This window comes from Aquarana catesbeiana, linkage group LG04 (genome assembly GCF_042186555.1).
Source record: "Aquarana catesbeiana isolate 2022-GZ linkage group LG04, ASM4218655v1, whole genome shotgun sequence".
Taxonomy (NCBI): Eukaryota; Metazoa; Chordata; class Amphibia; order Anura; family Ranidae; genus Aquarana; species Aquarana catesbeiana.
In genome coordinates this window covers 547,386,932-547,402,439 of record NC_133327.1, presented here as the reverse complement: position 1 = coordinate 547,402,439, position 15,508 = coordinate 547,386,932, and the positions used below count along the sequence as shown (strand labels likewise).

General features: G+C 39.6%; 1 protein-coding gene across 4 annotated transcripts in view; it reads left to right on the top strand.

Annotated features, from left to right (window-relative positions):
- The window catches only part of TIAM2 (TIAM Rac1 associated GEF 2), a 432,210-nt gene that overhangs the window by 255,025 nt on the left and 161,677 nt on the right, over nt 1-15,508 (top strand). For all 4 annotated transcript variants that reach the window (XM_073627924.1, XM_073627922.1, XM_073627925.1 and 1 more), the window contains 2 exons: nt 5,109-5,255; nt 5,415-5,486. In XM_073627924.1, coding sequence (XP_073484025.1) covers nt 5,109-5,255; nt 5,415-5,486 — 219 coding nt within the window. The remainder of the gene's footprint in view (nt 1-5,108; nt 5,256-5,414; nt 5,487-15,508) is intronic.

The following is a 15,508-nucleotide window of genomic DNA, read 5'->3' as shown; positions in this document are numbered from 1 at the left end:
GTCCCCACATATCACTTTTCTCTAATGGTGTTCAGCTGGAGTCAGCCCGGAGATGATACAGCGCGGCAGCTCATTGAGAGAGGAGGTGAGAGCAGAACATGGGGAAAGAAGGGGGGTGTGGAAGATGCTAGGAACATTCCACAGTCCGGGACATAGGGCTGGGAGACTTGTACACACTGAGAACTCCCCCTGTACTGAGGGCATCAAGTGTGTGGTAGAGTGACAGGAGCAAGCAGGGGGAGTGGAATAAGAGTGGATGAGTTTATGAGATGAAGTGTAAAAAAAAAAAGAAAAATCGGCCTAAAATATCGGCCGCAAAAATCAGCATCATATATCGCCGATCGCCTGCCCCGATTTCTAAATATCTGCACCGGCCAGAGAAAAACCCATATCGGTCGACCTCTAAACGATATAAGCACTCTCTTCTGCTGCATGTATTAAATGCAGCGAAGGCCTGCATACTGTTGTGTTGGAAGCAGACCGCTGCACCTTCGGTGCGGATGTGGTTCACCAGGATAAACGAGACTCACCAGATGGAGACGGTAATGGCCTCTGCCAATCACTGGAAAGAATGCTGTTCAAAAACCTGGTTCTACTTGCTGGATTTGATGTGCTTCCCTGAATATTGAGACATCATGGGCTCTGAAGCATGAGACACATTTTCAGTCTTGCCCGAACCACTTGATTTATATGAGCTGGACTCATATTCATGTAGCTGCCTGGATCCTGCACAGGTGTGTGTTTTTTTTTCTCTCTTTCTCTTCTTCTCCTTTTTGCCCCCCACCTTCTAGGTCCTTGTCCTAGTTATGGGCTTATTAGGTCTATGTCTGTACATGCAGGTGTGGTCTCATTTAGGCATAGAGACTTTCAAATCAAGAGCTCGCAGGGAAATTACTACCTATGCCTTATGCTGTGCACAGCCCGTGGTTCTTGTTATTGGATGCATGTTACTATGTACAGCTTTATGGTGGCTGTGGTAAAGTCGCCTAGCCAGGTTGTCCCCTGTGGGGGCAGAAGAATGGTTTATTTGTGTGGATTGGCTTGCATTTGCCTATTGGTTGTACTACTTGTGTGTAATTTTTAAGAGCATAAAGAATAAAAAAAAAAAAAGTTTATATTGATCGAGTTCAGTTCCATTTTAAGGTTTTTAACAGCACTTTTCAGTGTTATATAATTTAACAATATTTTTGTAATATTGTTGTTAACAATGGTTACTATTGCAGACTGTGATCGTCAGCATTTTTAACAAATAGTTGATGTCCGTAGATCTGTATAATATAAGATAAGAATATTGGTTTAGTGGTTCTTGGAGTGGAAGAAAGTGAGAGAATAGGAGGGAGAATATGTTTAAAATTAAATCTCAGAGAACATATTCCTTACTGCAAAAAAGTGTAATCAGTGACATTATAATAAAAAGTTCACATAATTCCTACATATAAAGTCCATAAGTGCTCCTTAATGTGCTTATAGAAGTAAGTGACGGAATCGTATTCACTCGGTGCTCCTTAGATAAGACAATCAGCGCCGCTTACCAGAGATGTTGGATCTCAGATTATAGAGATCATACACACTCGTACAGAGTGAACGACCAGCGCGGGATCTCCTTCTCAGGCGACTCCAATCAGGGATCCTATCTCCTGCTGCAGGCTGTGGAAACTTTGATAAACATGAGAGGAGGCTTTTTCCGGCAATCTCCGATACTATGATGTATCAAAAAGTATTATAAAGAGGCTTCATGGTGCAGTATCAATTAATTTATTGAAAAAAACAACAATGTAGACACTTGCATCCAAAATCACTGAACCAAATTCAAAAAACACCACTGTGGCTCAAGCCAGCCAGCTGGTGCATGATGACGACAATGACTGCAGTCATTGATGTCACCACGCACCAGCTGGCTGGCTTAAGCCGCGATGGTGTTTTTTGATTTGGAGCACTGAGTGAACGCGATTCTTGTATGTATGCATTATGTGAACTTCTTATTATAATGTCACAGATTTCACTTTTTTTTCAGTAAGGAATATGTTCTTTGAGATGCGCGCTTATATATTGTACAATAGGAGGGAGAGCCCTTATAGTGAGCAAGATGTAAGATAATTGAACTAAAAGTAAAAACATAAGCAATAATGTACATCTTACATCTGGAAAAGATTCTGGACTGTTGCGCTTCCAATAATCCTTTTTATTAAAGCTTCATATGACAAGTGATTGACAAATGGAGCAGGGGACAAAGAGGTAGATGCATTTTGCGCAAATGTTAGCGCTTAGTCATTGAGTACATCTTACAACTGTTGTGGCTGAGAGTGACCAAACACTAATGGTATATGCCACCTGTGTGCTTTTGTGCAGAATATGTCTGTCTTCACACAGAAATTAAGATCATTACAGTCAATTCTCGAGGGAGCCCAATCCTGGGTCCACTTGAGTGACGGTGGGGTATATTGAGTTGGACAAATCGAGGAAAGCTGGAAGCCGCACACCGGTGTAATGATGAATGCTTTATTTAAAAGGCTGAATCATGAAGAAACACAAAACATTACAGTAGAAGTGTACAAAAACAGCTGACGCGTTTCACACTCACGATGAGTGCTTAGAATAAGCACTCATCGTGAGTGTGAAACGCGTCAGATGTTTTTGTATGTATATATGTTTGTCGCCCTTTCTAGATATGGATTTACAGGTTCGTTTATAGCGGCTCTCCGTGCTCTCTACTCCCAACCGTCATCCAAAGTTCAATTGTCTTCCTTCCTGTTGCCACCATTTCCTCTGCATAATGGTATGAGACAGGGTTGCCTTTTGCCCTTTTTTATTCTCTGCTTGGAACCCTTGATGGCAGCTATCCGGTCTCACCCTGACATACGGGGGTCTTTTTGTGACGGAGGGAATACAAGTTGTCTTTATATGCTGACGACATCCTGCTGACTCTAACCAGCCCCCATACTTCTCTTCCCAATCTCCACAATCTACTAATGACTTTTGGCCTCCTATCGGGATATAAGATTAACACTAGCAAGGCGGAAGCCTTAACACTACATATCCCCCCTCCAACTCTTTCTACCCTGCAACTCAATTTCCCACATCATTGGTGCTCTCATTCTCTCAAATATCTGGGGATCCACCTAACCTACTCATATTCCACCCTCTACCAGGTTAACTACCTACCCTTTTCAAGGACGTTGATCGTCTTTTGCGTCAGTGGGACACGCATCCGATATCTCTCCTAGGAAGGATCAATGTCCTTAAAATGTCTGTACTCCCGTCACTCTTATACCTATTTGAGATGCTACCAGTTCCTATTCCAATGAAACAGCTAAAATCTATGCAAAGATCATGTCTTAATTTTATTTGGCACAACAAATCACACTGTATAGCTAGCTCAATGGTGTTTGCTGGAGGTTTGGGGGCCCCGGATCTCATTAAATATTACTATGCTACTCACCTCAGAGCAATTGTTTCATGGTCAAATAGAATGGCATCTAACAGATGGTCCGAGATCAAAATGAGTGTCTCTTGCCCGGTTCATCCCTGTATCCCTTAGATACATTTATTACTCATTTTTATTTAGAGCACCCACTTACCCGTGGGACTTTACTCTTTTGCTGAGTTACAACATAAATTCCAGATCCCTAAGCAGCTTTTTTATACATACCTCCAGTTCAAACATTACTTCTCTTCCAAATCCTATACTCTAACTCTGGAGAAACCCACTCCATTTGAACTTTTATGTCTCCAAGGCCACAATCAGGCTCACCTTATATCGTCCATTTACTAATACCTTCACGGCGCCCATCCATAACATAATACGTCCATTCTTACATAAACAAATGGTCCCAAATTCTGCAGCGGTCAATTATTCTCCCGCAATGGCAAAAAATGGCAAAAATATGGGAAACTATATCTAGAGCCTCAAGATGTGTGGAACAGAAAGAGACTGCAGATAAGATTTTGTTATTTTGGTATAGAACTCCAGAGGTTCTTCATAGGTATAATTCTGAGGTTTCTCCATTGTGATGGAGGTGCCATGGTGCTGCAGGCTCACATTTTCACATATTCTATTAGCAGCTAAACAAGTTTTCCCCTTAGAATGGTTATCTACTCCCCCCCCCCCCCCACACTATCTCAAATGTTACAAGCTCTAACCCATATCTGTAGAATTTGTATTACAATATAATACGTTCATTTTCTATTTCACACCCCTCCTTTATACCATGGTGTAACCCACCCCCCAATTACACAGTTTTCTGAGGTGATTTCTCTGCTTTTACTGATACATCCAGTAACCTTTTCATAGATGTACCCCTTGAGCCATAATTTGTTGTTTGTGATGGTTTAATGTGTTTTTTGAAAGCCTGCTCTATGGGTTACTACCCTCAAGCGGTTTATGATATTTTCCATATCATTTTTGTTTATGTACATCAATATGAAAATTCTTCCTTTATGTGTAGTAGTGCAGTACTATATTTGCTATGTCATATGTTATGACATTTTTTTCTGATGTTTGTATTGTTTTTGAAAAATATTTAATAAAAATACAATTGAAAAAAAAAAAAAGACTAGAGGAAGGAAGAAGCAGCACAAGTCTTCAGTCAAGGCTGCAGTGTACATTTGCTTACAACGAGCATGCTGATAGGAGGAGAGAGCACTTATAAGGAGCATTCTGATAGGAGGAGAAAGCAGAGAGACAGGAAGATAAGCCTATCAGTCTACTGCTACTTCTTTAACTATTCTGTTACAGGATTGGGGTGGGACAAGACCTAAAAGATTTACTTAACTGCAGTAGTGAAAAAAACAGGTTTCTTGCCCTTCCAGACAGAGTTGGGTTGTGTGACATAGCTGTGTTTAAAGATTGGATGGATAGAAATACAAAACGTGTGGCAGGTAAAACAGCTCCCATAAATGCAATTATGTATTTAGCAGTTGACTGCAGTTCAGCTTTAATTAAATTCAGGTGACCACTGTAAACGATAAATGCAATTATGTGTCAATGTGTTGTTTTACTAATCTAAATGAATTGTGTACAAAAACAAATACGTGGTTTAGCAGTAGGCTTTTGACAGTGTTAAATATGAGGGTTTGAATTAAATTAAACATTCTCCTTTACTATTTAGATTTGCTCTCGGGATGAGTCTGCCCTGAGGAAACGGACATTTTCTATTTCACAAAAAGTGCAGATTAAGAAGAGTTTATTTTCATCTCTTAAAGGGATTGATACCCTGGCGAGGAAGGGGAAAGAAAAGAGACCTTCGGTAACTCAGGTACTGTACACCAAAGGCAAAAGATACCCCTTTTTAATTCTACCTACAAAAAATATTTGGATGTCTCTATCATAGTATAGTTTTCGAGTTTTTGTTATATTGTCAGTGTTAAGCTATATATTTCCTAATTATATCTATGTTTGTTAATTTTATGTCTAGATTTTCGATACTAATAGTAGTCAGTCTGGCTCTGGGACACAGATTCCACCCAATTTGAGTGGTTCCAGTGAGGTAAGCTTACATACTATATTTGATTTTAATATAGTTAGCATATAGCTGTTAATGAAAAATCTGAGTAAAAATAACAGTTTTTGACTGTGCACAAGAGTTTTGTATATCGGAGTAAAGCTGTTGAGCCTTTACTGGCCTTTAAGGTAATTTAATTGGAAATTGGAATGGCAATTGGCATGGTTTAGCTAGATAAGTGTATAGACTTGACAGCACAGGTGGGGTTAAATTACTTATTGATGATCACTGGCGTGGGTTTGAGGCAAATCCTGTGAGTTGAAGTTTTGCAGTCCTGGCAAATTTACATGCAAATTCACGCAGGAGAATTTTTCTATTTTAAAAACAAAAAAGTCAGTGCTACTACCCATACATCACATAGAAAGAAGAGATCCTGGGTACTCGATCCACAGTCGCTGGCTGAGTAGGGAAATGAGGAAAAGATGATCCGCACTCCAGTGATTGCTGTTAAAAAGTGTAATATTTATTGACAAGCCACAGTGACCAAATGCAAATGAGAACAGATGACGCGTTTCAGCCTATAAGGCCTTAGTCATAACCACATTACAGACATGAAACTTTGAAGTAAATAGTAGCTCTAAGGATCACTGGTTCCACCCATTAATTATCTTAATTGACTACAGGCAATTATCCAAAAAAGGGGAATCAGCTATACTGCATATTGGGTGATCCATATGTATGCCACTATTTCTCACACACCTTATAGTGATAAGTACATGTGTGCACACAATTGTGCATGCACTCATGCACATATACATGATTAAAACACACCGTGAGATTCAAAAAACATTAAATACAAAAAGTAAATAATAAAAATAATAATCCAGGTATGTGAAAAAAGACACCAGATGAGGAAAAGAGAGAAAGAGAGAGGAGGCTCTGGGGAGAGACATGCTTAATGTAAGTGCAAATCCAGATCCCACCCCAGGTTTAACCCCCGAGGCGATCTAGTTTTTAATCTAAAGATCCACCATGCTTCTCTCCCCAGTAGCCTTCTCTCCCTGTCACCTCCTCTGGGCGAGTGAGACAACTGTTCTATTCCCGGTGGCGTCTCCAGCTTTCATATTTAGGGAGGGCACATGGGGGGACAGGGACAAAAGTAGGCGGGCAACTATAAAATGCAATTATATATATATATATATATATATATATATATATATATATATATATATATATATATATATATATATATATATACATACATATCCTGAGGCCCTTTACTACTATCCACAACGGCCCTTTCACATGTCCTGCAGTGAGCTCCCTTCCTACTGTATTGGGGCCCCCCCAGGGTGGCAGAAAACAAGAGATATATGTCACCAGCATACCAAGAAAATATAAGGGTCCAAAGCAGTGGGAGAACTATCAGGGTTGCAAAGGTTGTCTTGGCACTGGGCCCTGGTGTTCTGCCACTGTGGGGTTCCCCAGCCTCCTCTTGCTGTCCTGGTAAAAACAAAAAGAGAGAGGAGCGCCACTAAGTAAAATCATTTATTCGCAAATGTAAAATCAAAGTATCAACTTACAATTGGGAGCGGTATGTAGAGCAGACAGGTATAATCCCAGATGGAAGAGGGGAAAAGAAGCAATCAGCGATTCCCAGGGAATGCCTCCAAACACAACGCAGTCTGGTGGGGAAGCCAGGACGGTACAAAGCCTATCTCTGCGGGAGGACGGAGCGGCAGCCCAGGAAGCAGCTGGCAGCGTTATCGATGGGGAGAAAAACCTCTTGCTGTCCTGCCCCTGCTATTGAAAGCGCTGGTCTAGCATCTCTTGGAATTTACAGGCTGGTTCTCCTGTGCTAAGGATGGGAGAAATCTGAGAGTCCTGGTGGAGTCCTTACTGCAACTCGCTCTTCTCCCTGCCAGTGAGGATGCTGGGGAAGGAGCAGATCATGGTTGTGTGAGTGCTCGCATTATGCAGTGTCAGCGAGCAGAGGGAGGGGGACGGAATCACCCGCAGGAGCTGACTGGGGACACTCTCCATCTTAGACATTGCCTTTTTGTAAAAAAAAAAAAATTTTTTTTTTTAATTGAGGGGGGCACATGGTGGGGCACAGCATAATGTTGGGGGGTCAGGGCCTGCTCTGCCCCCCCTAGGGACGCCATTTTTTATTCCTCTAAAGCGGAAAGAGGAGAGATCGCCCTGGTGACATTACCTAAAGTGACGTGTTGCAATTTAAATATTTCTAGCATTTGGATTATTTGTGTCACAGTAATGTTCCCCCATACGGGCTCTCAAAGGATGTGTGGTACAGCCTACATATTGGAGGCTGCATGAAATACAGGTGATCAGGTAAATTACATTGTTTGTGCCACAGTTGATGTATTGCTGTATAGTAAACGCTTCATCTGTAGCTGTGGCAACAAATGTTTTACCCAAATCACACAAGTTACAGTACCTATAGGTTTTTATATTACAAGGGTAACTACCAGGATAGGGAGCCAGGTGGGTTGTCATTGTTTAGATGAAAACAGACTAGGTGATAGTGCAGTCCCCAGTGTGGGCGCACGTCGGCTAGAAAAAAGGCAACCTGCCTGCAGAATCCCATTGGTTGCAGGAAAGAAATTTGCATGTCTATGGCCTGCCTAAATCTCTCTAACTGTAGCTTTAGATATCAGTAAAAATCAGAGAGAGGTTCTAATTTTTCTTTGCTGTATACAAACCAAAAACAACATTTTATCTTGACAAACTGTACACTTAATGTACCCTACCCTTGCATTATTAGAGAAGGATCTGATGTCAGCAGAATGATTTGCCTCCTTGAGCTTGCCATTTAGATGATTTGATTGACAGGTAGAGACATTTTTCAATACAGGATTAAGCTGTGAAAACAATACAGTCTTTTCCTCATCATGTGAATTTACAATTGCATAACACAGCCTTGGTTGTGAACTGCTGCACTGTACAGTGTGAAAGCTGCTTCAAGCTACCAAGAACAGCTGGTCCTCAGTGGGACACAAGTGTGAATACAAAAACACAGCAGATAACAAAACTGTGGATAACGAAGCACAGTGGTAGTTTCAGCACACTTCTGGTGTTGTGCCTTGAAAAGCCCTTATTTTTTGGCACATTGTGTGCATTGTAGCATATTATGAATAATGACTTTGTTTCTGCTGTGTTGTAAATTAAATGCAGGGCCTGTGAACCAGGCCTATGTGTTTCTCCTTGCAGGTGCCATGTTTGCTCAGTTTTGTGTTTGCAATAAAAAAATGTAATGGATGTAACTAATCATTTCTTTAGATTAAGGCCTCATGCCTACAGGGCAAATACAGAAAAAACACTGATGTGCCAGAAATAGTGTGTTCCTACCCTCCTTTTTGACATGACAACACTGCATATTTCTGGCTCTAAATTCCAAAGTACTGTACATGTTTTCAGACATGCCTACTTTATTCTTGATGCTTTAGAAAGAATACAGATCTTTCTTTACCCCTCTTCCTCCCCATCTCCATAACCCGTCTTTGCACACAGAGAGCACAGAAAGTTATCAGTTCATAAAATCTCTGGCAAAATCAACAGATATTTTTTGCACTGATCAAACAGATATAACAAGAAAACTAAGCAGTAGATCTAGTAGACCAAAATGGGGCAAATCAGAGAAGTTGAAGTTTTAAATACACTTTCACTGTCAAGGCCAGGCTGCTAGCAAGAACTTGACCACGTTTATTGCATAAGTGCAGTAGAGAAAAGCCAGGTTACCAACCAGGCTGTGTTGTGGGGCAGCCTAGCATGAAATCTTAGGACTAGATAGTCAGAAATACAATCCTTTGGCAGGTAAAACAGCTCCTGTACATGCATTTCACTTGTGTATTCTGCTGTTTTCCTACAGTTCAGCTTTCAATTCAGACCTCTGTTGATTGAATATAAAGGGCTGCTATTGGTGACGTCCAACTGAAAATGCTAATTGCTTGGCTCATTTTGATCCAATGCTTTAGTGTTTTCTGAGTCCCTGACCCACCACAAGCCTGTAGCAGCAAAGCCACAACTCCTCATCTGTATAGAAAAAGAAAGTAATGGCAGCTTATGTATTTTTCAAGCATTCCTGTAACTGCAACATACAACGTGTATTTAGTTAGACCTAAAATTATGTCATCTTCATAGAGATGTTCTTAGTCAAACTCTTAGAAGAGAACATTACATGGTTATAAATTCTAAAGAAGATGCATATACCATTTGCATATGAATGCATCCATTTTATGTTTTCATGAGGACTCGGCATTGAAAGCACAACTCCAGCTAGCTTTTCTGTCTTATGTAAAATTACAAGCAACATGTTTAAGCTGCACTGGCACAACAAATGTCAGCTTAATTTCAGGAATGACGATTACATCATTAAAATAAAAGCATAATGAGATTCAATGTTGACGTTAGCTTTTTTTTTCAAACTGAAAAATATACACAATACTTTCTGGTAAACCCGCTATTATTCTCAGTTACTTTTTTAGGGGTACCTATAACTAATCAGATTTTTGTGGCACCTTCAAAAAGGGAGCTCATTGTATAAAAACCTCCGGTTTAACTTATTTAGTCAGTCCAAAGTACTACTAGTAATACAGTTCCTTCTTGTTAAACACAAATCTCCAATGCATTTCAGTCATATCAGCGCTTACTCTAAGGCTGACTTCACACTGGCATTAAGAGCAGGCGTTTGAAAAGCATTTGAGAGGCGTTAAAAACGCCCCTCAAATTCCCACGCACAAGATACAATAGACAGCACATAGTGCTGTTCACACTAAGCGTTAGCATTGCGTTGCTTCAAAATTTAAGCCTCATGTTGAGTCAGGAGGCGTTTGAAAGGTTTCAACGCCTCCCATTCAAGTCTATGGTAACGCCTCGCAAATGCTGTGACAGGCAGTTGTGGAGCTATTGCGGGGCATTAAGATTTGTTCATTTACTGTAATGGAGTAGGCATTTGTAGAGCAGTTTTAAAGCTCGTCAAACGCTTCAAAGCTGCCCATAGGGCGTTTGGGGAGCATTTTTAACTTCTTATTAATGCTTGTAAAACACCTGTCTAATGCACCTACTAAAGCTCATTGACACCTGTCTGGCGCCCATACTAACTCCATGCAAACGCTATATGAGCATTTGTTGAGCATTAGAAATTAGCAAGTGTGAACAAGCCCAAAAGGTAAGGATGAGTATTCTCTGATGTGAGGGAAACACGTAAGTGCTTTGTTGTGTTAAACCAGGAGTTGTTCTGTATTTTGGAGAGTTTACATACATCAATTTGGAAGTTTAGATATGATGAGTATCTCCTTTTTTTTTTAAAGCTGCAGTTTCGAGTTCTAAAAGCAGCCAATGACTGCTGGGGGCCCACTCCTGAAGTCCGAGTTTGTTGGAGAGTGGTGCCTGCAGCAGAAGATTGGATTTTGAATTCCACTGATTATTATTTGGTTTGCAAAGCATGGCTGGGCTTACTGATAATTTAGCTTGGAAGCATAAATACCTAGAGAGAGTATGGAGATACACTGTGGATGCAGAGAAATCCATTTGTGCATGTCACCTACTGTTTAGTAAGCAGCACATAGGGGTTGATTTACTAAAGGAAAAAAAACTGTGCACTTCGCAAGTGCAGTTGTTCCTGAGATTAGTAAATGAGGTAAAGCTTCACTTTGCAAAAAAATACCCAATCACCTGCAAGGGAAAAAAAACCAAAACAGCATTTTGGCTTGCACATGATTGGATGATGGAAGTCAGTAGAGCTTCTGCTCATTTCCTAAGCCATCCAAGCTCTGGAAAAACTACTCTTGCAGCAACTGCATTTTGCAAAGTGCACAGTGTAGTTGTCTTTAGTAAATCAACTCCACAGCATTATCCATAAGAGGTTATGGGGTACTGCTGTGAAGTAGACCAACACCAAAGCACTGCACCACAATGTCTTTATTGGTATTCTCCACTTTTTGATACATCTTACCATCATTTACCCATGTTATTGTTTACCAAGCAAATCCTAATCGAAGTTGCCTAGATATTTCAGATGCATCTTGGGAGCTTAGTGTCATCAAACTCCTATTGATTGCATCAAATGATATATATATATATATATATATATATATATATATATATATATATATATATATATATATCAAAGAATATTCCATCAGAAAATCCTTATTGGTTTGAGGAGTGAATGCAAGTCCCTTATAACTAGCATCATTTTTTCCCATGAGGAAGCAGGTTTACATTTGAATGCTGGAAATGCAAATTATGCGACACAGCTGGATTTTGCAATGCATAGTAATAGCCTGCTACATAAATATCAGAGGATAGATAATAAAGGGTCAGAGGATAAAAAATAAACAGAACAATCAACATGGTCTAAAAAGTTAGCAGTGGTCTACCACAAGGATGGTACGAGACTAGTTCTTTTTGGTCTTTTTATTAAAGGAAGGCTTGAATAGTCGTGGGTCAAATTAATTTTATAATTTGTTAATACATTTATGAAACTTTATATTATATCTCTAATATATATATATATATATATATATATATATATATATATATATATATATATATATATAATATAATATGGGATAGTCTTTGGTTACATCATTCTTCTGATTCTTCAAATCTGCCGCAAAGTATTATTTAGTAATACATGTATGGATTAAAAAAAAAGACAGCTCATGGTAACTGTAACAAGGAAATACTGCATTCACTTATTTTCCTTGTCAGCCCCCAATCTGTCTATGAAATACTTGTCCACCTATACTTGCCTTTAGTGTTTTGTGTTATGTTCCATACCACATGGACACTTTAAAATGTATACTACATAAATGCTATGACAGGTTTTTTAATCTGTCAATTTTAAAGGGTGTAAATGAATATTTCTTAATCATGTTGGAATGTGCCATCTATTATTCCTGTTGGAAAACATGGATTACTCTAAATGGGGTAAAGTGGGGAGACGTTAGAAATTAGAGAAGATTCGGAAAGGATTTTGGTGCTAATTTTCAGAGTAGGGCCAATTATGGGATGTGAACGAAGTGAGTATGGAAGGTTAGTAAAGCACCAAGGTGACATCCTACCTTCTGTTATTCTGAATAAATCACTGTTTGTCCCTCTGTGCCCCTGTGCTAAGTGAGTCTAATGGGATTTGTTTCATAATTATCAATCAGCTGTGCACCTGCAATGCTCTAATGAGGAAAGTTGCTGGGCCTGCATCCCTTTGGACGTGATTTCCTATTGAAATTATCTCACCAAAAATGACATTTTTGCTGCAGGGGATGCCTGAAATCTGACTTGTATCTTAGTGCTGACTTCTAGGAAAATTGGTGAGCCAATCACACAAGCAAGAAATTATGTTTCTAGGGGGCGTTCGGTAGACATTCTGTGTACAGAACACTTCCAGGTAGCCATATTGCATTGCATTTTCTGAAAATTAGAGAGCTGCAGATTGAAAAGAAAAGGTCATTTTTAATAACATTCAATTACAATATGACTTTTTTTTTCCCATGAAGGTGGAGTTACCCTTTAAGGCTTTAAAACCTTTAATTGTGGGATATACAAAGGCAGAGATGACAGCCTAATGACAGCCTAATATTGCCCCTGTATAAATCCTTTTTGAGATCACACCTTGAATGTGGGATACAGATTTGGTAAAATACTGAAAGAACTTAGGACATGTGGAGAGAGCTCAGAAAGGGACAGCTGAATTAATTAAAGGGAAAATCTTACAATAATAGGTTAAAAAAGTAATGCTTGTTCAGTATGGAAAAAAAAGAAAAAAAGGTGATTATATCTATAAATATATCCAAGGTTAATAGAAAATTTGACAAATACATTTTTTATTCCAAAGATTGGACAAAGGACTTGGGAACATCAGTTGCACATGAAAAAAAATATTATTTCACCATCTATATTATTTCCAAGAAAATTGTTCTTTACAATAGTAGCTGTCAAGTCCTGCCTAATAAGCAACAGCAAAACCATTACCAGGCTGTAACAGGCTTTAAAAATAGACTGAATATTTTTATTGCAACTGATATTATTCACAGAAATACTAAAGGATAGTAGGAAAATATTTTTGATCCAGGAAAATTATCTGACTGCCTTCATAGGGTCAAGGGGGAATTTTATTTCCCGTTTGAGGAAAATTGACAACAATTCCGTTGTTTTTTTTTACTTTCCCTGTCTCTGGACAAAAACAATTTTGTAAATGGTTGATTTTGATGGATATCTGTTCAGCCTTGTTAATTATATGTAATTGTGTCCATAAGGTAGCATCATCTGTGACACATTTGCTGTAGGGTAAAAGGAATTTGGTTCATAGTATACACGGGACCCTACAGGGAGTGCCTCAGCCACTCTACATAGGACTTATCCTCTGGAATATGCTTGACCTTATCTTCAAATGCTTAGAAGAGTAAAGTCCTCTTGCATGGTTTAGTAAACTTTAGGGGCAGCGACAACAGATTTCATTTGCATGGAATATTTGTTTTTGTAAGACATATACAAAATGTATTGCATGTAGTGTTCATTTCATAAATCCATGAATTACTCCTAATAAAGTAAGTAAGGATAAATTGTTTGACTTAAAGTGATTGTAAAGCTTTTTTTTTAAAATAACAAACATGTTATGCTTGCTGTTCTGTGCAAGGGTTTTGCACAGAGCGGCCCAGAACCTCCTTTTCTGCCCCCCCCCCCCCGTGGCGCTCCTGGCTCCTCCTCTTCTTGGGTGCTCCCACGGAGAGACACTTTTCATGAGGGCACTCGTGCGGGCGTGCTCCCCAGTCCTGCTGCTGCATCCATTGACACAGACAGCAGGACTCGGCCCCACCCCCCCGTGTTGATGGATTTTATTGACAGCAGCAGGAGGAAATGGCTCCTGCTGTTATCAATCTATCCAATGTGGACCCGAGACAGCTGGATGCCAAGCTGACCAATATTTTCTATAGACGTCAATGTTAAATGTTACTGGAGCCCTAGAGGAGGAAGTGAAATTAGATATAGGCTTAAATCAGGTAAGTGAACAGAAAGAAAATAAAAATAAATTGCCAATTCATTTTAAGGATGCACATTAGTGCTGCATGGTGAGGAGTGAAAAATGTGGGTGGAACTCAGCTTTAAGAAAAACTGTCAGGGTTTACAACCCCTTTAAGGAAAACTATGATCAAATATAAAAATCTACCTTTTATTCCTCCTAGGAATTAATTCAAACAGTGGTAGAATCGTTTTTGAGTGTCTGGTAATCTACTCTATGGCAGAAAAAGTGTGGCAGTAGAAGGTTCTGTACTGACAGCCAATCAGGTTGCGCATGACTATATTGCCCTGTACACACGGTCGGATTTTCCAACGGAAAATGTGTGATAGGACCTTGTTGTCGGAAATTCCGACCATGTGTGGGCTCCATCACACATTTTCCATCGGAATTTCCGACACACAAAGTTTGAGAGCAGGCTATAAAATTTTTCGACAACAGAATCAGTTGTTGGAAATTACGATAGTGTGTACACAAATCTGATGCACAAAATGCCACGCATGCCCAGAATAAATTAAGAGACGAAAGCTATTGGCTACTTCCCCATTTATAGTCCCGACGTACGTGTTTTACGTCACCGTGTTCAGAACGATCGGATTTTCCGACAACTTTGTGTGACCGTGTGTATGCAAGACAAGTTTGAGCCAACATCCATCGGAAAAAATCCATGGATTTTGTTGTCGGAATGTCCGATCAATGTCCGACCGTGTATACAGGGCATAAGGATGGATTCAAATCACGTGTTGCATTTCATGTGTATTGAAGCACTGTGCGTTGTGCTTTCTTTTATGTGTTTTGTTCCTGTACATTAGGGGTATCCAACCTTTTGACCTTCCTAGGCCACATTGGAAGAAGGGGGATTGTTTTGGGCCACATATAAAATACACTAACAATAAGAATAGCTGATAAGCAGAAAAGGTCAGGTAGGTCACAAGTTAGCGATCACTGATATAGATAATGTACCTATCTGATGAATAAAACATTTTTTTGTAAGATTTTTTATTATAAAAGAGGGCAACACAATGCA